This window comes from Hippopotamus amphibius, chromosome 13 (genome assembly GCF_030028045.1).
Source record: "Hippopotamus amphibius kiboko isolate mHipAmp2 chromosome 13, mHipAmp2.hap2, whole genome shotgun sequence".
Classification (NCBI taxonomy): Eukaryota; Metazoa; Chordata; class Mammalia; order Artiodactyla; family Hippopotamidae; genus Hippopotamus; species Hippopotamus amphibius.
Window position 1 is genome coordinate 65,982,600 of NC_080198.1, and position 26,549 is coordinate 66,009,148.

The 26,549-nt window shown below is 37.8% G+C and overlaps 1 protein-coding gene across 1 annotated transcript; it reads left to right on the forward strand.

Annotated features, from left to right (window-relative positions):
- Positions 1-3,293: 3,293 nt before the first annotated feature.
- IL2 (interleukin 2) lies at positions 3,294-8,438 on the forward strand. Its single transcript, XM_057705528.1, has 4 exons — positions 3,294-3,487; positions 3,586-3,645; positions 6,157-6,303; positions 8,051-8,438. Exons 1-4 carry the CDS (start codon positions 3,341-3,343, stop codon positions 8,159-8,161), a joined length of 465 nt encoding a protein of 154 aa, XP_057561511.1. The 5' UTR covers positions 3,294-3,340; the 3' UTR covers positions 8,162-8,438.
- Positions 8,439-26,549: the final 18,111 nt, after the last annotated feature.

Sequence of the window (26,549 nt, forward strand, 5' to 3'; positions counted from 1 at the left end):
AAATATAAATATCAAGACTATGAGAATATCAAAGGCCTCACTGGAAAAGCCCCCACACGGAAAAATGTGTGGGTGTGAATTCTTCCATTCTGGAAGGGTAAAGGCCTGAGCTGATGATGCTGGGATGAAACACTGAAGTCTTTAGAGAAGTGAAACAAGTATAATAAAGTTGACATGCAGATTACCAAATAGCCTTTCCCTTATAACTAATGCTAACTTTGTGGTTTTGATTTGAAAGGTACAAGAGACATTTTGCATTTTTTTAGTTGAAAAAAAAAAAAGGAAAAGATCATGATCGTTTGTCTCTAATCTTTTCTAAAAGAAAAAGTTATTTGCCTCTAAGTCTGGCTTTTTCTTCACTTTTTGCCCTTGAGGAACTGTAACTCTTATTTTTAAATTTTAGGAAGATGTTTTATATTCTTCAGAATATTGCCTAATGCAAAGACAAAAAGTACTGAACCATTTTTCTCTGTTCTTTTAAAGTACAACTAAGTGTTCCTTAGAATGTGTGACTTGAACTTCCCTGGTGGTCCAGTGGTTAAGACTCTGCACTTCCACTGCAGGGGGCATGGGTTTGATCCCTGGTGAGGGAACTAAGATCCTGCATGTCTCCCGGTGTGCCCCCCGCCCCGGCAAAAGTAAATTATGCTCACAGAAAGTGTAACCTTTCCTGCCTACCCACCTTCATCTTAATTCTAAAATGTACATATCTATATTTTAATCGTTGTCAAAATTCATTTTAAAGTCATGTTTCTTCTTCAAAATGCTTTATATCCACATTTCTTGAGGCAGAAATCACCTTTTACCTGGGATTACACTTGTTTATGTATGACTTCTATATTACACATCAGGTTGTTTGAGAAAGAATACAAATGGTAAGGGTGTGTGTGGACTTTGTGGAGTAAGCATATTCTGGTCTCAAATCCCTGTTCTGCCCTAAAGTGGCAGTAAGGGCTAAATAACCTAGAACAAATTATTTAACTTCTCTGATCTTCAGTTTTCTAACCTACAAAATGGTACCATCATTTCACAGGTAAGGCTTAAACTAAACTGTGCCAGCGCATTACTTTTTCTTTCTATATACCTGACAGCATCATAGGTGGTAGACAAATATCTGTTTAAAGAATAGACAGGGACTTCCCTGGTGGCACAGTGGTTAAGAATCTGCCTGCCAATGCAGGTAACATGCATTCGATCCCTGGTCTGGGAGGATCCCACATGCTGCAGAGCAACTAAGCCCGTGCGCCACAACTACTGAGTCTGTGCTCTAGAGCCTGCGAGCAGCAACTACTGAGCCCATGTGCTGCAACTACGGAAGTCCGCGTGTGCCTAGAGCCCATGCTCCACAACAAGAGAAGCCACTGCCCTGAGCAGCCTGTACACCACAACGAGGAGTAGCCCTCACTTGCCGAAACTGGAGAAAGCCTGTATGCAGCAAAGAAGACCCAACACAATCAATAAATACATAAACAAATAAATCTATTAAAAAAAGGAATAGACAAAAAATGAATACGGTAGTAAGAATGGAGAAGTTACAAGAAATGTCTTTGAAAAAGGATTTCCTCAATTTTCCCCAGTTTAAATTAGAAGTATATATCTATACCATCATTCAGGTAGTTAGTGCATTATACTGGACAAATGAACACTATCCTACATATTCTACCTGATCTAATGACTAAAAAAATATTGATCTGATATTATTTAATAACTATTATTGTTACACTCATAGTATCACAGGTGTTTTAGAGGCTAAATCTAAATCTATTAAGGAGTGAAAACATAAAAACTAGAAACTTATGGTTTATATACGACACACATAAAGTCTATTATAAAACTAGTATAAATACCCTTGGATGCAAACCCTTTTCTGAGTATCTATTTGTCACAAGTTTTTTGTAATACTTTTTTTCATAAAGGTGCTCCCAAAATTGTAATGGATACCCCTCTTGGTAACTTCTACTGAGTTCTGGCCTCTGTATTGTGAGAGTCATGTTGGAATAACTGAGCCCAAATACCTCTGCTCTGAGGATTGCTCGCACTCCACAAGACACACACACACACACACACACACACACACACACACACACACACACAAACATACACATTCCATGGCTCACCATGGCCTCCTGGACTGTTTATTACCCTGCCTCTCTCACCCTCAGCCACAACAATTAGGCCAGTACTGGTACACTTCAAGCTGGCCATATACTTTTCTCCTAAAGAATGTATGAATGGTATCCAGGAATTCCAGTTAGTGAGCTTCCTATAAACAAACTTGGGGATCCCTGTTGTTATACTCGTTTTCTGCCTTATGTTTTAAGAAACATAAGCAATTTGTTCAATAAATAGAAAGAAATGAAATGGACATGAAGAGGGAGAATGATCTAATAGCTTAGGTGGCCCCTGAGAGACTGAGAGGAAGAAAAAGTATCCTGGATTCCGGCAACATCCCAACTCTCATTATATCCCCTTGATGCCCATCAAAAGTAATAAAGGAGCAAAAATAAATGTGTTAAAAAAAATGACCAAAAAAACCCTTGATTAGCATTAGTAGTACCCTTGTATGCAAACCCTTTTCTGAGTATTTGTTTGTTGAACACCAAAACACTAAAAACAAAAACAAACAAAAAGTACAACAGACATTAATGGATGTAAATAGACACAAGAAACACGTTAAACTTAAACAGCATAAAAGAGTGCCTCAAGCTCAGTGAGTATTTTATGTATTCTAATTTCAATACCTCTCTAGCTGACTGTGTAAGAAGTAATCTATCATGTTGTATGCATTAGCTCAGTCATCGTGGAGATAAAAAGGTAAAGCCATCCTGAAACAGGAAACCAATATTCTTCCTGTTTAATCAACAAATCTAAAAATTTATTCTTTTCAACTATTTACTCTTGCTCTTGTCCACCACAACATGGTGTTCCACATGTTCCACACAGTTTTATGACAAAGAGAAATTTTTCATGAGCCACTTTTGTATCCCCACCCCCTTAAAGAAAGAGGGAGGAAAAACTGTTTCATACAGAAGGCGTTAGTTGTATGAATTAGAACTGCCACCTAAGTGTGGGCTAATGTAACCAAGAGGGATTTCACCTACATCCATTCAGTCAGTTTATGGGGGTTTAAAGAAATTCCAAAGAGTCATCAGAAGAGGAAAAATAAAGGTAATGCTTTTTGCCACACAGGTAGAATCTCTGAAAGTATGTGTAATATGTAAAACATTTTGACACCCCCATCATATTTTTCCAGAATTAACAGTATAAATTGCTTCTTTGTTCAAGAGCTTCCTATCAGCCTCTCTAATCACTACTCACAGTAACCTCAACTCCTGCCACAATGTACAAGATGCAACTCTTGTCTTGCATTGCACTAACTCTTGCACTCGTAGCAAACGGTGCACCTACTTCAAGCTCTACAGAGAACACAAAGAATCAAGTGAAGTCACTGCTGCTGGATTTACAGTTGCTTTTGAAGGAAGTTAAAGTAAGTTTATTCCCTTTCTTACTAAAATTATTACATTTAATTTTTCTAACTGGAGTTTTGTTTTGTTTTTTTAATAACAATCTGTTATGCTTTCTCAGAATTACGAGAACCTCAAGCTCTTCAGGATGCACACATTTAAATTCTACATGCCCAAGAAGGTAAGTACAACTTTCAACATTCATTTACATTTGAATAAAATTAAAAGTAATGTGAGAATTTACACAATAACTGGATTAACAACACCTCATCTGAGGAGAATTAGTAACTTCAGTATGTTTTTTTTTTTTTTTTTTTGTGAAACCAAGTTTGATAATGGGCTTCTGAAAAATGGCTTTGCCAGTATTTTTTTATATGTACTTTGTGTGTTTTGAGGTAGAGGGAATGGGAAGAAAAGAAAAATATTCTCACTTTATTGCTGGTACAGTTTTAAAAAAGATTGTGTTGACACTCTTTTATTTAAAAATATAAAACTCTAGAGATAACTGATCATATCACTTTACCATTCAAATTAGGAAAACTGATTTTGGAGGGCCCACTTTAAAAAGTCCTTTACTGTTTGTTTTAGGAAAGATTCCTAAGGATCTGTCTTCGAGAGGCAGCATAGCAGTAATCTGTAGCACAGACTCTAGGGCAGATTATTTAAACTGAAATCTCAGCCCTGCCATGTCCAAGCTTTTGTAACCTTGGGCAAGTTACCTATTCTCTTTGTGACTCAGTTTCTTACTTACTTACTTATGTAAATGATAATTGCATATACTTCATACAGTTTTGTGAGGATTAATGAGTAAATGTAAGGTACTCAGAACAGTGTCTGGCATATGGTAAATGCCATATAAGCAATAGCTATTAGAAGTAATCATAAAGACAAAATTCTTCCTGGAGAGTATGAAGTAAAATTTTGGGCTTACACATCTTTTATGTCAATAGCCCTAGAGATTTCTGACACTACATGACTTATGCTCCAAGACTAAAAGCTTCATTTGGTTGTTTGGGGATTGGGACAGATAAGGATCATCCAATCTCCTAGACCTATGCTAGGCATGTGAAGTTTCCCAGCAGTCATGCCAGTCAACAGATAATGGGCAAAACTTTGATGCCAGAAAGAGCTTGTCCCTGGGTGAATAAATAGCCCAGAAAAAAAAAAAAAATGGGATTTAAGGGTCATGGATGCAATCCTATTGATCCACTTCTTATAAATTCAAGGAATTTATACATCAAACCACCCTTTTAAAAGATGAAAAGGAAATAACTTAGAGATGCTCCTGCAACTTAATCAGAGTCATGTAACTCTTACCTCCAGCAGCAAAAAGAGACTAGACTGTGTTTTAAGTGAAAGAACTCCAAGTTGTTCAATCCAAAAACTTAAGCCCTGAACTTGTAGAACTTACAGTAGCAAGTTGAAAGGGCATTAGATGAAAACGTCCTAAAATGTATCCAGTGTATTCCTACCTTTCCCTCTAAAAAGTGTTAGAAACATAGCACCAGATTATGTGCTTAATTTAGATAATGGCAGAATTCTTTGAAATCTAAGTTTCTAAATGACAAGGCAAAATCTACTTGAAACTAAAAGTAACGTGATAAACTCCATTGATTTGTTTATTTTATAACCATTCATGTTTGCAAAAGAATTTAGAGAGTTACAAAAACATCTAATTCAAAGGTTGTTACGTTACTGCTATAAAGAAAAAACTGAAATTTAATCCTGGCTCCACCTAGTCACGTGGCCTTGGGGAAGACACTTAAATTCTGAGATTTAGTTTCCTTATTTGTAACACGGAGATAACACACTACATTAGCTATCTCAAAAGGTGGCTGTGAGACGGGCTTATTTAGGACAAAACACTTTGAAATTACAATGTACCACAGAAGTATGAAATATTAGCATTATATATGGGTGTATGTGTGTGTGTGTGTGTGTTTGTGTGTGTATATGTCTAAACTAGGAGGCCCATCCAAAAATCCTTCAAATATTGTAAGCTTTTATTTAATTGGGACAAATCATTTTTAAAAATGCATCTTAATGTACTTATTATAGAAAAGTAAAAAATTAAGATGGAGTTATATCTGCTTTGCTATATTGAGCCATTACTAACTAATCTATAAAATGTTGGGATTGTGACAGATGGTATCCCAGAGCTTCCTCTGTCCCTAACAGTCTATGATTCTCAACTAATAGATTATTAAATATTAGAATCATAGAATGTGCTCCTATACTTCCATATTATGACTACTCTGGTTCTAATAATTTCTATGCAGACTGGAAAAGAATTCAACCTATATTGGTGATTTGCCTTTCGGTGCAGAAATATTGACTTTTGTGCAAAGCCAAATTAAGATGAAATTAATGACTCATTTGTTAAATAACAGTTAATGCTAACTATGGGCAGCTGAACTCAATTTTTCAGTCTTATAATGTAAATTATATTGGTCCATTTTATATGTGGGATAGTCAAAAATTATCCGCACTCTGGCTGTAGAATTTACAGAAGTTTTAATATAACCAGAGTGCGGATAATTTTTGACTCACCCTCATAGTAATAATGAGAGCAGAGAGAATAGTAAAGACTATATATTGCCTCTATTAGTAAAATAAATTTTGAAATTAATTTCTGATTCTGATCTTTAGTCAGGGCAAACTGACCTGATAATTACTTTTATTCTTATTCAAGGTTACAGAATTGAAACATCTTCAGTGTCTGGCAGAAGAACTCAAACATCTGGAGGTCGTGCTAAATCTAGCTCAAAGCAAAAACCAGAACTCAACAGATATCAAGGATTTAATGGACAATATCAATAGAATAGTTTCGACACTAAAGGTATGATATTACCTTATTTGCTCTCTTGGAAATAACATGGAAAGGTGTTTTAACGTGGTAAAACATTTTTGAGATTTGTGAAGCATTGATGCATTTTAAGTCCACTGTAACATAAGTCACTTTTATGTTAGGTGGAGCTGGGAAGTGTAAGCTAGAGGGCTTCCACCTACCATCCACTCAGGGACAAGCCCCCACCGCTGCACTCTGTCACGCCTCACATGAACACAAAACTGGGGGTGGGAGAAGACACTGAACTGAATTTCACAGAAAGCGGACAGGTTTCATTACATATTTTTTAATTCCTTCAGATCATTTTCCAGGATAGCTAATTCTGATTACCTGAAAGACTCTTTAAATGGGATTTTCCTATCATTTGGTGGAAGAACTAGGAGATTTGTCTTAAAAAAAATGGCAACCAGTAAAATGGCCAATAGATCAGATCATTAACTTTTTATTTAGAGGTAATACTTTCAGGACTGTAAGTATTTTTAAATGCATAGGAAGCGTGAAATATACAAGGAACTTGAGTGATGTAAGAGATTCATGGCTTTCTCTTCTCATCCATCTGCCAAAGTACAAAATTCATGAATTAATAGATATCTTAAATAAACAGCATAATTTTAACTACAGTAGAACCAAGTTTCTAAAAGTATGTAACTCTAGTTGTTTCCAAATAAGAGTCACTTTATTAGCAGACTCTTTTTATTTAAAGAAATACATTGAGATCAATGTCATCTACCTGTTGACACTCAATTTATCATCCATGTTAAGAATTTTGCTCTAAAATTCTTGACCAATATCAGAAAAACTCACTCTAAATTCCAGATGTAGAATATAAAACTACATGAAAATCAGAAAAAGTAAGATACTTTAAAAAATCTAAACCCCCAAGAGGTTACAATATTTAAATAATCATATGTGAGAGGATATATAACACTGCAATAGTTTATTTAAAGGGAATACTTAATTTCACTTGATTTGTTCTCAGGACAGGAATTACTTCAAATTTGAAAAAGCCCCCTTTTTTAATCTCACTATATATCAAAATATTTTCTTCTTAGCTTGTCAGCTAGAGGCAGAGTTGAAATAGTTCCTATCAGCAGAGGAGGTTAACTTCTAAAAAGTCAGTCCACAGAATTTCTAACGTTTAGACTTCTAAAAACTGGGAAATTTATTTGCATTGATACTGAGGTACAGTGGGACTGGGTATGAGTATTTTTGAAAATGTTCTTCATACAAATTTTCCACCAAAGCTTATCCTAACTTACTCTGTGCTGGTTCCATCTTGCTTTGGGGAAAATATGAGGAGATTCACTCAAGCAGAATAATAGATTTAAGGTTTAGAAATGAAGAAAGTTTAATGTGCTTATCACTGTATACATGTAACCTAAATTTAGATATAGATACAGATATATTCCCAGAGGAAAAGAGGTTTAACAACTTTAATTCTACATGCAGCACTTAATGAAGTATTTGTCTAAAACTATTTAAAAATGTTTATTGTACAAAATTCAGGAAAAAAGTCTTGTGCTCATTAAGAGTGATAGAATTAACAAATGAGGAAATTTTCAGCTTTTATGTCACTATTACTGCGTATCATAACAATTTTGGCACATTTTGATCATTTCAAGAAAATGTGAATGATTAATATGCTCAATATACTTGAAAATAAAGGCCAACTGAAAATAGTTATATACAAGGTAAACTACCCTGAACTAAAGCAAAATTAAAATATTTTATTTTACAGGGATCTGAAACAAGATTCACATGTGAATATGATGATGAGACAGTAACCGCTGCAGAATTTCTGAACAAATGGATTACCTTTTGTCAAAGCATCTACTCAACAATGAGTTGATAATTAAGTGCCTCCCATTTTAAACGTATCAGGCTTTCTATTTATTTAAATATTTAAAATTTATATTTATTTTTTGATGTATGGTTTTCTACCTTTTGTAACTATTAGTCTTCAGATGATAAATATGGATCTTTTAAGATTCTTTTTGTAAGCCCTACGGGCTCTAAAAAATTCACTTATTTATCCTAAAGTATTTATTTTTATATTGAACTGTTAAAGATAATGTCTATGTAGGTCAGTTAATAAAATTATTTAATAAAGTTGATGAATAAAAACACACCCAGTTATTTGTTATTCCAGGAACAGCACAGAGTAAGCACTAAAATATTTCTGAATTATTCATGTAAACTTACAAGATGGTTAAGATGCTTACAAAAGTCACTCTTCCCCTGAAGAGGTATGTGGAATATGGAAATTAGCTTCTTCAAGCTCTTGCTTTCTCCTTTCATAAGTTGATGAGCCTCTTAATTCTAATCTGAGAATACCCCATCAAATTATACTATTTTCCTTCTCCAGGTCATGCCTTAAATTTAAATAAGATGCCCAAACAAAAACATTCTTGAAACCCTTTATTTAATTGGTGTGTCTTTCTATTCATTCTCCAACATCTTACACCTTGCTCTCTGCCCTCAGGAAGCTCAACTGTTTGACCTATAGCAAAGCTCTACTCGGCCCTCTGGCTTTCCATTGGGTCCTGCCACTGGGGAACACTGGTAGGATGTCTGAGGGACAGAAGAGATTCCCCTGACTCTCCCTATAGAGTAGCCACTGGATGGCTGTGCCTCTCAACCAAAGAATCCAGTTTCTTTCAAGGTGGCTCTCTTGAGACTTTATCCTTCCGGGTTCTACTAACCTTTCCTTCCACTCCTCCCTTTCAGCCTAAAGATGGTAGCACTTATACTATTACCAGCTCCAGGGTACTATACTAGCCCTTGCAGTTCCCCTGTACCTGACCATAGCTTTGTAAATTATCTCTTTATTACATTCTCCTTGAATTATTCTGAGTATGCCATCTGTTTTCTGACTCAAGACACAGTAGTTGTATCAGAAATAGCTCTAAGAAATAAATCCTCAAAATAGAATTTTGGGATCAGTCTGTTCATATATTCAAAGAGTACAACAAAATTAGGACATGAGAAATCTATGGGATGTAGCATCCTGATTTTTCAAATTATTATCAATGGTAGCACAGGATAAAATGCAGATAGAGAGCAAGATGTTGTGAGATGAAATGGCTATGACATTTAATTGTTACAGCACTAATAGTTATAAAACTTGTGATTATCTGCTGGATTCTTCTGATGGTCTCAGACAGAGAAGGGAAAAAATTAAAGTTATGAACACAATTAAAAACATTCATTGGCAACCAGAAGTCCCCACTGGCAGTTCTGAAGGAGTTCCTCATCTCTTGTAATCATAGGGCATATATGGAAGAGACTGTAGCAAAGAGTCTGAGGTAAGGTCTGCAAAGAGGTAGTGCCACTTAAAAGCTTAAGCCCTCCAGGTCTCTTACAGTAAGGATGAGGAAGAAGTGAGACTCTGAGATATGGGATGTGGATATTCTGCCAGACACAGAGGCTGAGAACCTTAAACATCTGTCCTTCCTGTTGACAGAAGCAACTCTTTTTCTTTAATAGCATCTTTTCTGAGGAAAAACCACTCCTTTACTTAAAAACCTTCCAATGACTCACAAATTGAGGATAACTTTCCTCAGAACACACCTCTACCATCTTCCCTTGCCTCCATGCCTAAAATGGGAGTTAAGATCTCAACATTCTAGGGCAAAGAGATACAAAGTGTTTAGACCAATGGGGATGAAAAATAAGTCATGTTTGGGCTACTTTGTGATGAGTGCAACTCCCTGGGATTCCAAATTTACTGAGAACTTGCAAATGGCATTAATAGCTGGTTGAGTAAAATGCTGGAACTCTGCATTGGCCTCTTTTCATGATGCTCAAATGTCAGAGCTTCTCAAAGGACCAGGGAAATGGAAATGTTGAAATGGATCCATTAGGTACAGTCTTCTCATCTTGCCCAGGAAGACATTAAGTACACTGGTAAGAGGGATACTAAGATCCACCAGAGTCCTGTGGTGGTGCTTTTCATTAGGCCAGAAATGACAGATGGTGCTGCAGTAGAATTGGTTTCCCTGATCTCATTGGGAAGTAACATAATCCTGGAATGATAAAGGCCTGGTGACAGCACTTAGCCCTCAAAGACAAAGTGGAAGCAATCACCACAATAAACCACACGGCAGAGTGCTAATCAAAGTATTTTATCCAAAAAGATCTTAAACGGTGGCTAGCTGATTGCAAGGTCCCTGAAAATTAGAAGATTCTAATTCTCTTGGGTAGAAATGAATGAAAGTCGCCACAATTGGAATTCATGATCTGTTCACAGTTCCTGGATTTAAGCCACCTCATATACCTGGAATCCCTGCCTCAGATGGAGGATGCAGGATCCCTTTAAGGAAGGATCCTGTAATATGGCCACAGATGTATACTGTAAAAATTTCCCCAAGCCATTTTGGAAGAGATATTTACCAGGGAGACCATTCGTTGAAGAATGGGAACTATCAAGATATTCTGGGGGCTGTTATATAATGGCCCTGAAGGACCCTATAATTCTGAAACTCCACTGTGAGCCACCAGTAAGAAAGGGAACTTAGCCTGCTGGAAGATTAGCCCGAGTCCCTCTCAGGAGGGCCCAAAGGGCCCACAGACCCTTCTTTCGCACACCCCCATAGTGGCCTAGCAGGTGCATTGTTCAGGACTCCCTTCAAGAGAACATATTCTTCAGGGAGCATAGCTGGCGGACAGTCTCTAGCTATTGCCATTTGCATTTACATGACATAAGCAACAGAAACCAACTGTCTCATCCCAGGGATACATCAATTTTACTGCTCTTAGTCTGGAGAGTACTGGATCATCTGACTATTTCAAAGAATATCATGTGGGTCCATTACATTGATGCTTTTATGCTAACTGGATTTGTTGAGAAGTAATAAGTAGGAGTAGGGCCTGAGCAAGGCAAATGTGGGGTAGAAGAAGGGCGACAAGCTTAGGGATGTGTCTCAAAAACGAAGTTTCTAGGGGTCCAGTAGTTTCATGCATGTTAGGAGATTCCTCTAAAGTTGAGGACAAGATGCTGTGCCTTGAAAGGCCAATTACAAAGATGTACAAAGCTTGATGGGCCTCTGGAATTTGAAAGAACACTACATTTGCTACTCTGACCCATCTGTGAAGGGTAATTTAACTCATAAGGCTGTCAGTTTTCAGTGAGGCCCACAGCAAGAAAGGGCTATATAGCAGGTCCGAACCTCACTACAAATTACTCAGCCACATGAGATTTATGACCCAGCCGACCCATGGTATTCAAAGTGTTTGTCATAGAGATGTTAAAAGCCTCTAGAAAGTCCCTGAAAGATAATGACCACACAGTCCTATAGTTTTTAGAAAAGACCACACCCTACTCTACCAATAATTCTCCATTTAAAAGTAGCTCCTGGCTTGTTACAAAACCATGGTAGAGACAAATGTCTGACCATAGGGCACCAAATGATTATGCAACCTGAACTGCCCACTATGAACTAGTTATTAACTAATGTACTGAAACATAATATTGGGCAACAGAGCAGCATTTCACTATAAAATGTAGGTTGAGTAGGTCTAAACAGTTCCAAGAGGGACAAATCAACTTTTTATGCAGGCAGTTTAGATTCTACTCATGGTACGTGGTCTAACCCCTCTCCCTCAGCCCACTCAGAGAAAACTGAGAACCTGGTTCACAAGTGGATTTGCACTGGATGCTGCTATCAGCCAGAATGGATGATCCCAGAATAATAACCCTATTCAAATTTGTACATTTGGTTGCCCATTTCATATTGGAGGAGAAATGGACAGACGTTTGGATCTACAATAGACTGATTTATGGGAAGAGACACATGAGATTGCTAGATGATTGGGGATATGAAAAAGAAAATGGAAAATTGGTGACAAGGAGGTCTGAAGAAGAGTATGTGAATAGGCCTCTATGGGGAGAGACACATGAGATTGCTAGATGATTGGGGATATGAAAAAGAAAATGGAAAATTGGTGACAAGGAGGTCTGAAGAAGAGTATGTGAATAGGCCCCTATGGGGAGAGAATCTGAAAATATTAATGTCCTACTGTAAAGAAGACTCTCATTATTCAGGTGGACAAGGTAACCCTTCCTGAGGATGCCAGCCAGCTCTTTCCTTGGCCAATCCAGTGCTTATAGGCCCATGAACAAAATGGCTATTGCAGCAAGTATGGAGATATGCATGAGTCCAACAACATGGTCTTTTACTCACAAATGCTGATGTGGCTACTGCCACTGTTGAGTGCCCAACCTCTGCAAAGCATAAGCCAATGCTTAGCTTCAATATGGCACCATTTCCTTGAGGAACCAGCTGGGACTGATTATACTGGACCTCTCTCACTGCGGCAAGAACAGTGTTTTGTCCTCAAAAGGATAGATCCGTGTTCTAAACACAGATTTTCTTTCTCTGCCTCAAGTGTTCTGCAGCACCACTCTTATCAGATTTATAGGATGCCTTATCCATCACAACACTGCTTCCAACCAAAGAATATAGTTTATGGCAAATGAAGTGTGGCAACAGGATCATGCCCATGGATATCACTTATCTCACTGCGTGCTCCATCATTCAGAGGCAGCTGGCTTGGTAAGACAGTGAAATGGCCTGTTGAAGGTTCAGTTATGATACCTGCTTAGAAACAATATTATGAGGATCAAGTGCAGAATGCCCTGTGTTAAATCAGCAGCCAATATACGGTACAGTCTCCCCCAGAGCCAGAGTGCACAGGTCTGGGAATTTAAGAAGTACAAGTAATGGTAATTCATCTCCTTATTATACTAAATGACGCGAAAAAAAATTTTTACCTCCCATTAATAAAACCTTAGCTTGGTCAGTTTTAAGGTCCTAGTGCTCAACGAGGCATGCTTCTACTAGGAACATTAACTTCTACTAGAAAACTGATCAGTTGGGAGCTGAGACTACCTTTTAGGCATCTGGGGGCTTTTCATGCAGGTGAACCAATAGGTACATATTGTACTGGCAGAGTAACTGATTTTGATGACAAGGGGAAATCGATTTCCTGCTGCAGAACAGAGGCAACCACTACACAACAGGTAACATTGTATTTGGAACCCAGCAAACTCAGTGGGGTATCTTTTAGCTCTCTTTCCAACTGCATTGATCAATGGAAAACTGTACCAATCCTCAAAACACAAGAACACCAAAGATTCAGATTCCACAGAATTGAGATGTAGAATCTACCAACAAGTAAACAATTTCTCCCAGACAGAGTAATGGCAGAGGATAAAGGGAAAACATGCAAAGAGTGTTGGAAGAAGGCAGCTATGATTACCAACTTCCATGACTGTGAACTCTCAGGACTACCAACTTTCTTGGATATTGACCAGAAACCCAGGTAGTTACATTTATTTTAGTTGTTTTTATTTTGGGGACTTCACATAACCTCACTTTCTTTATGTGAAAAACACTGGTGGTGTGCTTAATATTGAAAGTATCGCTGAATTGACATTACCCCACAGTAATACCAAAATTGATGGAATTTCAAGCGCCTTCTTTGCTTGAGATACAAACTTTTCTCCCAAAAAGAAGAAAGAGATTACATGTTAAGGAACAAAGGGGTGAACTGTGCCAGGTATTTCCATTGTCTCCTTAATGACTTGACAACCTTCTCCACCCTGCTGACTGATGTACATTACATTAATGTGGTTTCCTGCCTTCTGGTTTCTAGTTGAATTTGGCCAAATTCCTGGTAAGAGTTGAATGAAGGATCACCTCAGGAGGGCCTCAGGGTGACTGACCAAAGGTCATACTCCTCTCAAAACAGCCCTTTCTTTATGACTCTGACCTTCAGGTTTCTAGTAATCTCTTCCTCCCTTCAAGCCTAAGTACTAGTTCCCCCGTGTGAGGACAGCAACCAACGCAGGCAGATCTTACAGGTTATATTCCTCACGAGAAAGAATGTGGACAATAGACATCCTGGCTTTTTTTGCTGAGGGTATTTTCCAAATTACGGCACAGGAAAATAGAACTCAAGAGGCAGACCTACGAAAAAATAAAGGTAGGCATTCACGGTTGTCAAAGTGAATGGGATTTGAGAAGTAAAACAGAGGGAAATGTGGAGAAGGACTCCATCCACATATCTACATACAAATTCCCTTCAAGGGCTGATCCATCACGTGCACACGCACAGGTTAAGATACCTTCCAATCATCAAAAGAAATGGCAGAAAAAAGCAGGTATGAGGCAAATGAGCTGTGTGGTGCTGAGGAGACACAGATTGGAGTTTCAGGTCTGCCATGGGGGAAGGATCTAGTAAATAAATCAGGATTTAAGATGAGAGAAAAGGGGCAAGGCTCTAGGTAAATAAGCCTTAGAATAAGGACAACTGAAATATACCAGCTCTAACAAAGACTAAAATCAGGATTCAACAGGATGAAAGGTATCCGTCAGATTCTACTTAGCTTCTCAAGAAAACAAAATCTACTTTAAAGATAGCATCATCAAATCCACATTCAGAGACTCTATAATATTTCAGCCACATGTGGCATCAAAAAGTGTGAGGCATGCTAACACACACATTCAAAATTACAAGGCAAAAACCAATAAAAATCTTCAACAAAGAACTCAGATATAGTTATGTCACAGACTTTAAAATAACTGATTAATATGTCAAGAAAATAGGGCATTAGTTCTAAAATACAGATGAAAATACAATGAATTTTTGCAGAAAGTTGAAATGTATTTTTTTAAAAAAATCTAATGAATATTCTAGAAATGAGAAACATGGTATCTGAAATTAAGAAATCACTAGATGTGTTTAAAAGCAGACTGGACATAGCAGAAGACTGGAATAGTGATCCGAAGACAGGCCAATAAAAAATAACCGAACTGCAGACCACAGGAAAAAAGAAAGTAGAAACAAAAAGAACATAAGCAACAAGTGGAACACAGTAAAAAGATCTAAAATAAATGTAACTGGAATCATAAAAGGTGGGGGGGGGGGAGAGGAAGAAGCTATATTTGAAGATATAATGGCTAATAATTTTCATAAACAATTAAGAGACATTCACCTACAGATTAACAAAGCTCAGTAAAACCCAATCAGGATAAATAACAAACAACAAAAAACACCCACACAAAACCCTCAAATCCACACCTAGGGAAATCATAGTCAAACTGTTGAAAAGCAAAGACAAAAAGTGGGAAAGAAGGCAATGCCTTCAGCAGAACAATAACAAAATTGTTGGCTAATTTTTCATCAACACTTATGGAAGCTGGAAAACAATGGGATGACATGGTGATAAAACAAAACACATGATAATCTAGAATTCTTTTCAGAATTTGTTAGAAATTTAGGTGAAATAGACATTTCAGACAAAATGCTGAGAAAACTAGTGAAAAGCAGACCTGAACTACAAGTACTTCTAAAGGAATAAGTTCAGGTTCAAGAGAAAAATTCCAGATGGAAGCACAGAACTGCAAAAAAAGAAACGAAGAGTACCACATTGGGTAAATAGTGGCTAATTAAGATGACAATATGTGTTATGGCATTTTAACATATGCATAAGTAAAATATTTAACAACAAAAGAACTAAGGGCAAAAGAGAATAAGTGGCATAAAAATTTTAGTTACATTAAAAGCTTGCATTATTTGGGAAATGCTAAAAGAATAAAGTTTAGGTAGACTGTAGTAAATCAAATTTGCATATTATAATATACGGCAAACTCTAAAAGAATAGTATAACTAAAAAGTAATATAGGAGAAAATGTAATATTAAAAATACACCTAAAAAGATAAGAAAAAAGGAAGAAAGGGAAACTACAGGAACAAAGAATAAATGAGACAAACAAAAAACAAACAGCAAGAACAAAGACAAACCAAATTCTATCAATAATCTCATTAAATATAAATTAACAAAAACTCCAATTAAAAAAGATTGTAAGATACAATAAAAACCAATCCCAATTAATGGATTGGGAGCTTGGGGTTAGCAGATGCAAACTATTATATATAGAATGGATAAACAATAAGGTCCTACTGTATAGCACAGGGAACTATATTCAATATCCTGTGATAAACCATAATGAAAAAGAATATAAAAAAGGAATGTAAAAAAAAACCTGATTCGAATATTTAAATTTTTTAAAAAAGATATAAAAGTAATAATTTTAATAAACATATATTGACTAAATCTTTTTAAAAATGCCAAGTATACACTGTTTATTAAAAAATGCCTTAAATAAAAAGCTAAGAAAAGTTAGGGACTTCCCTGGTGGCCCAGTGGTTAAGAATCCACCTGCCAGTGCAGGGGACACAGGTTCAAGCCCTGGTCCAGGAAGATCCCACATGCCATGGAGCAACTGGGCCTGTGCACCACAACGACTGAGCCTACATGCCACAACTACTGAAGCCCATGCACCTGGAGCCCGTGCTCTGCAAGAGAAACCACTGCAATGAGAAGCCTGCCACCGCAACAAAGGGCAGCCCCTGCTTGCTGTTATTAGAGAAAAACTGTGTGCAGCAATGAAGACCCAATACTGCCAAAAAAAAAAAAAAATTGTATTAAAAGACAAGAAAGGTTAAATGTATAAGGATGAAAATGAATTACAATGCAAACATTAATAAAAAACAAACAAAATCCCCCAAAATATAGAGGTAGCTCTATTAATTTTAAAAAGGGGACTTAAAGCAAGAGTTATAATCAGAGATAAAGAGGGGAATTTAATAATGATAAATGAGTTCATCACACAAGATATAACAATTCAAAATATATAGAAGACTTTTGCTTCCAGCCTTGATAGTGTAACTGGCACCAGATGCTAACCCTTCTCTTATAAATAACCATTAAAATAGGGCATTAAAGAACAAGCAGCAGAAAATGTGACACCTAAGGAACTGGACATAAAAAAAGGTAAGTCCTACACAGAGCACAACAGAATCAGAGCTAAAGAATCAGAGAGTTTCAAGGTTACTGAAGCAAACGGAATTTGTGGCAAAACATACTGGAAATAAGATAGTACAGAGAAGGAGCTAGAGAAATATGTATAGAAAATACATTCACTCATTCATTATTTTGCTGAATACTAAGCTATGCCTATTTTAGGGGTGAGAGTCCACAAGACTAGACAAAAAGCAACTAAAAGGGAAAGAAATGTATACTGAAAAACTGTGACCTAAACAATCACTGAAACTTACATAGGATTAGAAGAAGTTCGAATTTCAACAAGCCAGAGTAGAGAAACCTTGCTGAAAATCTTAGAAGCCCTAGAATGTGCCTTAGAAGTTGGACTAATCTAGCCCTAGTGTAAAGGGTACTCTAACTTGCCCTAATAAAGCTTAAAAGCAATCTTTGAAATCTTTGATAATCTTGAAAGACTCAAGATTATCCACAAATAAATTCCATTCCAGAACAAAATTCAACACTGTCTAAAATAAGCCAACAAAACACAGAAACTCAACAACGAAACATCAATAACATCCAGCATAAACCAAAATTGACCAGGCATGTGAAAAAGTAGGAAAATGTGACCTATAACCAAGAGAAAAATAGCTCAATAGAAACAGAAAAAAAATGACAGAGGCAATGGAGTTAGCCATTATAAATATGTTCAAGATTTAAAAGACAAGCTGAACACAATAAGGGTATAAATAGGGAATCCAACAGAGAAATGGAAACTATAAAAATAAAATCTATTTAAAAAAACCCTATAAAAATGAACCAAAGTCCTATAACAGAAATTCTACTAACTGAAAAATATATGAAATTAAATATTCACCAGATGCGCTTAACAAGGGATCAGACACTGAAGAAGATCAACAAGCTTAAATATACTATCCTAGGGAAACTATGAAACTAGAGAACAAAGAGGAAAAGTAAACAAACTCGATTATTTGTTGGATAATATCAGGTGGTTCAGCATATGTGTAAACAGGAGTACCAGAAAAAGAGGGCAGAAAAAAATTTTAAAGAAATAATGGTCCAAAATAATGGAAATTTAATCTGTAATTTAAAACATTCCCATAAAGGAAACTCCAGGCCTAAATGGCCTGTTATAGTCCTCCAAATATTAAAAAAATAAATACTAGCAATCTTAGACAAGCAATTTGAAAGAGTAGAAAAAGAAGGGACACTTCAAAAATCACTCTGTTAGGCCAGACAAGCATTATAAGAGAGAGGAAATATAGGCCAATAATTCTGATAAACACAAATGCAAAAACCTTTAACAGAACATTAGCAAATAAAAATCAGTGTTATATATAAAAGATAATACATGTGACCAAACTGGATTTATTCCAGGAATGTAAAATTGGTTTGACGTTTTTTTAAAAATGCAATGAATTCATCACAGAGAAAAAACAAAATCTATATAGACTACATCAATCAACTCATTTGGTGGTATAAAAATCAGTTAAGAAACTTAAAAATTAACAGCACTCAGAAAATTTAAGAATAGAAAGGAATTTCCTTAATCTGAGTATCTTTTTTACAAAGATTGGCTGTGGAGCCAGAATGTTAATGATGAAATATGGAACACTTTTCTTCTAAGTTTGGGACTAAGACTAAGGGTGTCCATTACCACTTCTATTCAGTGGTATAGTGGAGGTTCTAACAAATGTAATATGATAAGGAAAAGAAGTAAAAGATTAGAAAGGAAGAAGTAAAATTATTTTTCGCAGATGTGACTGTACAAATAGAATGTCCAAAAGGATCTGCAAATACAAACTATTAGAATTAATGGGTGAACACAGTAAGATTACTAGTAACAAGATTGATATACAAAAATGTCAAATGTGTTTTCATGTCAGAATCAAACAGAATATTTTAAAACAATACCATCTGCAACAGCATCACAAAAATCAAATAATTGGGAATAAATGTCATGAAATACAAACACCTCTATCTTGAAAAGAAATATTACTGAGAAAAATTAAAACCTAGATAAATGAAAGGATCTGCCATATTTGTGAATTTAAGACAATATAAGATGTTAGTTCTTCCTAATTTGATCTATAGAGTTAATGCAATCTATTCAAAATTCCAGTAGATTTTAAACATGTGTATGTTTGTGGTGGAGGGGTGGTATGAAACCAAAAGAGTGAAGCTTAAATTTATATGGAAATACAAAGAATTTAAACTAACCAAGACATTCTTGAAGAAAAACAAAGCTGGAGCGTTCCTACTGCCAACTATCAAGTCTTAGTAAAAACCTCATAATAACTAAGCATGGCTGACATAAGGACAGAGCAGCAGAAAAGAAAAAGTCTGACATATATAAGGTTACATCAAATGTACAACTTAACTCAGTGGGGAAAGAACAGTCTTTTCATAAATGCTTCCCAGTTAACTGGACAGATATTAAAAAAAAAAAATCCTTGACCATTATGTCCAAAAAAAGGGAAAATAACAAGTGCTGACAGAGTGTGGAGAAACTGATATCCTTGTGCACTGCTTGCAGGAATGCAACGTGAGACAGCCATACTGGAAAACATGGTAGTTCCTCAAAAAATTAAACACAAAATTACCATAGGATCTAACAATTCCACTTCTAGGTATATGTCTGAAAAAACTGAAAGCAGGGACTCAAATGTACTTGTATGCTCATGTTCAGAGCAGCATGAATTACAACTGCCTAAAAGTAGAAATAAGCCAATATCTATCAAGAGATGAGAGGATAAACAACAACAAAAAAGCAGTATACCCACAGAATGGAATAATATTTGGCCTAAAGAGGAAACTCTGATATATGCTACAGCATGAATGAACTTGAAAACACTCTGCTAAGTGAAAGACAATATTACAAATATTTACGATTCCACTTATATGAACTACCTACAGTAGGCAAATTCATACAGACAGCAAATAGATGCATGCTTACCTGGGGGCTGGGGGAAGGAGGGAGTGGGGAGCTACTATTTAATGGGTATAGAGTTTCTGGTTAGAATGACACAAAAGTTCTAGAAATGGATACTGGTGATGGTTGCACCACACTGTGAAGGTACTTAATAGCACTAAATTGTACCCCTAAAAATGGTTAAAATAGCAAATTGTTATATATTTTACCACAATAAAACACACATTGGGACTTCCTAGGTGGTGCAATAGTTAAGAATCTGCCTGCCAATGCAGGGGACATGGGTTCGAGCCCTGCTCCAGGAAGATCCCACATGTCACGGAGCAACTTAGAGCCCATGAGCCACATGTGCCACAACTACTGAAGCCTGCTCACCTAGAGCCCGTGCTCTGCAACAAGAGAAGCCACCGCAATGAGGGGCCCACACATCACAATGAAGAGTACGCCCCACTTGCTGCAACTAGAGAAAGCCTGTGTGCAGCGACGACGACCCAATGCAGCCAGTAAATGAATAAACAAACAAATAAACAAATAAAATGCATTAATGTTCTCTGCGGTTTCATTTATAATAGCCAAAATTGGAAACAACCCAAATGGGTTCACCTTAATGGGTAAAGGGATAAAGAAACTGTGCTAATATATAAAATAAAATATTATTCAGCAATAAAAAAAGAACAAACTATTGATACCACAAAACCTTGGACTGATCTCAAGGTCAGTCTAATGAGTGAAAAAAGCCATTTTCCAAATATTATACTATGTGATTTCATTAACATAACATTTTCAAAATGACAAAATTATATTCAGGAGATAACAGATTGACAGATGTTGGAGAAGAAGGTTTCAGTATAAAACCTATGAAAGAGTTCCTTTGTAGTGGTAGTTATATTAAAGTATACATATGAAAATATTTCATAAAACTGCACACATAAAAAAGGAGTAGGGGCTTCCCTGGTGGCGCAGTGGCTAAGAATCCGCCTGCCAATGCAGGGGACATGGGTTCGATCCCTAGGCTGGGAAGATCCCACATTCCGCGGAGCAACTAAACCCATGTGCCACAGCTACTGACTCTGCGCTCTAGAGCCCACATGCCACAACTACTGAAGTCCACGTGCCTAGAGCCCGGGCTCTGCAACAAAAGAAGCCACTGCAATGAGAAGCCCACTCACCACAACGAAGAGTAGCCCCCACTCTCCACAACTAGAGAAAGCCCACGCACAGCAACAAAGACCCAACGCAGCCGATAAATAAATAAATAAATTTATTTTTTAAAAAAAGGAGTACATATAAAAACTGGCAAAACCTGAGTAAGTTCTGTGGTATAGTTAATTATATTGTACCTTTGTGCCTGGTTTTGATAATGTTCTATAATTATGTAAATGTACCACTGAAGGAAGGTGGGTGATGGGTACACAGGACCTCTCCATACTGCTTCTGCAACTTCTTATGAACCTGTAATTATTTAAAGAAAATAATTCCTTTTTAGTTTTTTCAGTAAAAAAAAGAACACAAACTTGGTGTCATATACCTTATTAATTCACAAAGTCCTTGGCTTTTAAAAGTAGAAGTCATCTTAAGTGCAGTTACACAGGGAGTGTAGTCATTAAAATTCTAGCAGTAAATGATCAAATATGATAATTCATCTATAACAACATATATCTAGGAGACTCAGAGATGCCCCCAATGTCTGAAGTAGTAAATTTAGTTGTCTCTAGACATGTCTACACACATCTGTATCTTTCATTCTTGGGAAAAAATATAAAAACTTAGTAAGTTTTCAATAAGTAAATATTTATTAACTAATTACTTAAAGTCACTGCCCAGGAGGCAATAAGTAAAAAAATTAATAAATTCACAATTTAGTAACAATCACAAGAAGTAAAAATAAATGTGTTAAGAGAGGGACAGGATATATGGAGTTCAGAGATAGGAAAGATATTTAAAACTAGGAGGTTTCAGAGAAAATTTCATGGAAAAGTTACATTGGAGCTGTCCTTAAAACAGGAAGAATCTAGATAAAGATGGAGAGGAGAGACTCCAATTCAAGACGGCAATGTAGGAAGTTCCTGAACTCACCTCCTCCCATGGACACACCTAATCTACAGCTACATGCGGAATAATTTCCCCTAAAAACAAAACAAAAACAGTCCTCCAAACATCTGGGCTTTGAAGGCCAATGAGGCTCGCAGCCATAAGACCTCAGGAAGCTTGTGTACAGACTCACTTGCCCCAGAGCCCAATGTAGAAGCAGTCCTTTGAAAAGTGCCCAGACTTCATGTAAAGGAGATTTATTTTCTAATTTTAAAGGACTGGTCTGAGAAGCAGGGACCTGTTGGGATGCTCTCCAGGAACAGAGGGTGGTAGGCACCATCTTCCTGCTCTCATTCTGCTTTGCTAAAGCCAGAGGGCACCATCTTCCCACTCACTCTCCCTCTGCTGTGCTTCAGAACACCAGTATCTCCTGGAGGGGAGATTCTACATACACCTGCTGCCCTGGTTTTTTTTTTTAATATCTGGTGACCCAGTTTTTGTGGCTGCCACCCAGGGGATGCCCTTTAATCATCTGTCTCTAGAGACCGGGGCCTGTATTCCTGGGTCTTACAGGACTGTAACAATCAAAGAGACAGTTCTTGGAAGTCTATCACTCCCAGGGCACTACACATGTTGCAAACTGAAATATACCCCCAGTCTTTCTGAGAAAGAGGCCTATTTCCTTGTCCATGAGCTTCAGTCTGAGGGTCAGGCTTCTGGTTTGACACACTAACAGGGACCTATAGAGGTGCTCTCAGAGAACGACAGTGGATACAATCTTTGTGCTCTCCCTATGTCTAACTTCAGCTCACTGGTAGCTTACAGAAAGGAGCGTATAGCCGTGTCTGATTATTTGGTTTTTGTAGTTGCTGCCCTTGATTGCCTGGCTCTAGTGGCCAGGGGGGCTTGCGTTCTTGGGTACCTACCACAGGACTGTAACACTGGAGAGACAATTCTTGTCAGTCCACCTCCCAGGGCACTACACAGATAGCAGACTGAAATGCATCCCCAGAGTTTCTGTGAAGGAGGTACTTGCTAGTCTTGGACTTTTGGCCTTAGGGTTTGGCACACATCTAGAGGATACGAAAGTGCTCTCAGGGAACACAGGCCAGGAAAAATCATCTTTGCACTCTCCCTCTGCCTTGCTACAGTTCAACAATAACTCCAAGAAAGGAGTTTATACACTCGTCTGGAGCCTTGATTTTTGTGAATGCTGCCCAGGGGATACCCTCTAGATTGCCTGGCTCAGGCGGACCAGGGGGGCTTAGGCTTGTGGTCCCATAGAACTACATATATTTGCATACTTTAACAGCTGCTGCCTGAGGGTCTGGCTTCCAATCAATCTAAATTCTAGATGCTGAGTTCTTCCCCTTTGGGACACTAACTGATCTTGGCACAACTTCAACTACTGGGAGCGACTAAAAATAAAAAAGGCTACTTGGACAGAAAAACATAACATATTAATATATGTAGAACAATTTAAACTACAACTCTCAAAATAATTCATCTGAAGATTTTAAATGGTAATACCAACCTTCTAGTAGTATACCTTTTTAATCTCTACCATCATGCAACAATAAAAATTACAGCTTCTAAGAAAATAATCCAGATTTAAAATACCACAAAGAAAGGGAATATAGGCTCAGCAGACTTTTTAACAACAGAAACATGCATGTTATTTCCGGGAACAAATACTGTTTTGGTAGTCAGGATGCTCCTTTGATACTACTAAAACTATTACACTAAACAAAAATATTTTTGACATCTGTTATAACACAAGAAGTAACAGAGTAGAAAGTTGTATTTTAAATCAACTTATGGTATCAGGACCAAAAGATTTCTAAAGAGGAAATTCACATGCTTCCTGTTTACTTAACAATATTCTTTCTCCTTTCTCACATCAAAGAAAAGTTATCTTTATCTAGGAACCATCAATTTCAGCTCATTCTCAAAGAAAACAAACTTGCATTTGAAAGTCACAGTGATCCTTCATTAACTGCTATTATGAAGACAACATTCGTATCGTCTGCAACAATATTTTAAAAGTATCTTTACTTATTTCATATACATATTACCCTCAAATTATTTTTCACAAGTTTCATCTAAGGTTTCCTTAAAATAATGCTCAGTCATGTCACTTTACCTCATGTGAAAAATGAAATATTATTATCTAAAAATACCTCCCAACTAAAAAATTAAATTCCTATAACAGATATAATTAAATGGCTATTCTACCTCAATAGGCAATGACTTAATACATGATTAACACCACCACATTTTTTTATTAAAAAGTTTAGAATACTGCTTTCTAACCTTTTTCCTACCATGGAACAGATAAGAAACTGGCATTACTAAACATGGGGGTAAATAACAGGCTGCCTAAGGACAGAGTTGACTATCCAGGCTTCAGCTATCTCTGCGGCTGAGCTCAATTCCTCTCACGAACACACCAAAATCACAACTATTTACACAACAATCGTCAATGAAAAAGACTGGAACCTACCAGAAAAGATCTTCTACAACTTAAGACATAAAGAAGGAACCCCAACAAGATGGGTAGGAGAGACATATTCATGATACAGTCAAGTCCCATGCCCCAGGTTGGCAACCTACAGACTGTTGCAGAGGTTCTCCCACAGGAGTGAGAGGTCCGAGCCCCACATCAAACACACCAACCCAAGAGTCCTGCACTGGGAAGATAAGCCCTGAAAGCATTTGGCTTTGAAAGGCAGTGGGACTTAAATTCAGGAGTCCCAGAGGATGGGGGAAATAAGAGATTTCACTCTTAAAGAGCACACACAAAATCTCACACACTCTGGGACCCAGGACAAAAGCAGTAATTTGATAGAAGCCTGGGTCAGACCTACCTACTGCTCTTGAAGAGTCTCCCAGAGACACAGGAGGCAAGTATGGCTCAGCCTGGGGACACAAATGCTGGCAGCAGCCATGCTTGGGAACTCTTTCCACCAAGTGACACTGGTGCTGGTGGGTGCCATTGTGGAACCAACCCTCTAGCTTATTAGCCCCAGGACCCAGCCCTGCCCTGGCCCAATAGCTTGTAGGTGCCAGTGCTGGAATGCTTCAGGCCAAGGAGCTAAGTGGGCAGGGACACACCCTATCCATCAGCAGACAGACTGCCTTAAGACCCACTGAGCCCACAGCTGCCTCTGGTCATAACCCTGCACACCAGAGGGCCCAGGACCCAGCTCCACCTGCCAGTAGGCAAGCACAAGCTCCAGAATCCTCTGGGCCCCGCTGCCCCCCAGGAAGCCTGCTCCAGCCTCTGGACCAGCCTCACCTACCAGGCAGTAGACACCAGACACAAGAAAACCACAATCCCACAGCCTGTGGACTGAGCCTGCCATTGGCAGGCCAGACCTTGTCCTGGGACCAACTGAGCAACAGCCTTGCCCACCAGTAGGCCAGCACAAGCTCTGGGACACCTCAGACTCCTTACCAAACTGTCAGGAACCAGTCCCCCTACCAGCCATCTGACACTAGCACTGGAACCCCTAGGCCCTGCAACCAGACTCCAGGACCTGGCTCTGGCTCTGCCTGCCAGTAGTCCAACTCTAACCGAAGCACCTGGTTTCACTCACTAGTGGGCAGGCAACAGCCTCAGGGTCTCCTGGACCCTGACTCTGCCCACCAGTAAGCCAGCACTAGCCCTGAGGCCCCCTGGGATTCTGCAGTCAGCTACCATGTGACCCAGCCCCACCAACCAGCAGCTGGCAGTTTGTGCATAAGGCAGGACCTAGCAACCAATTGGACTGGGGAGCAACCAAGTCTAGAAGACTGCCCACATAGCTCACCACAACAGAAGGACCCTGCAGCCCTCATAAAGGAAACCCCTAGAGATATAATGATGAGAGGGGAGTGTGTTGCTGGGATGCATAGGATGGCTTACACAAAGGGCCACTTCTCCAAAATCAGGAAATATAACTAACCTACCAGATACGTAAAAATACAAACAGCAACTTAGGCAAACTGAGGTGACAGAGAATAATGATCCAGATGAAGGAACAAGATAAAACCCCAGAAGAAGAACTAACTGAAGTGGAATTAGGCTCCTACCCAAGAAAGAGTTCAGGGTAGTGATTGTAAAGATGATCAAAGAACTTGGGAAAAGAATGCATGTACAGAGCAAGAAGTTAGAAATTTTTAAGAAAAACACTTAGAAAATATAAAGTATCACCAAAAAAAGAAGAATACAGTAACTGAAATGAAAAATACATTAGAAGGAATCAACAGTAGACTAAATGACACAGAGGAATAGATCAGTGAGCTAGAAGACAGGGTAGTAAAAAATCATTGATACTGAATAGAAAAAAGAAAAAAAGACTGAAAAGAAATAAGGACAGCTTAAGAGACCTCTGGCACAACATCAAGCACACTAATATTCACATTATAGGGGTCTCAAAAGAA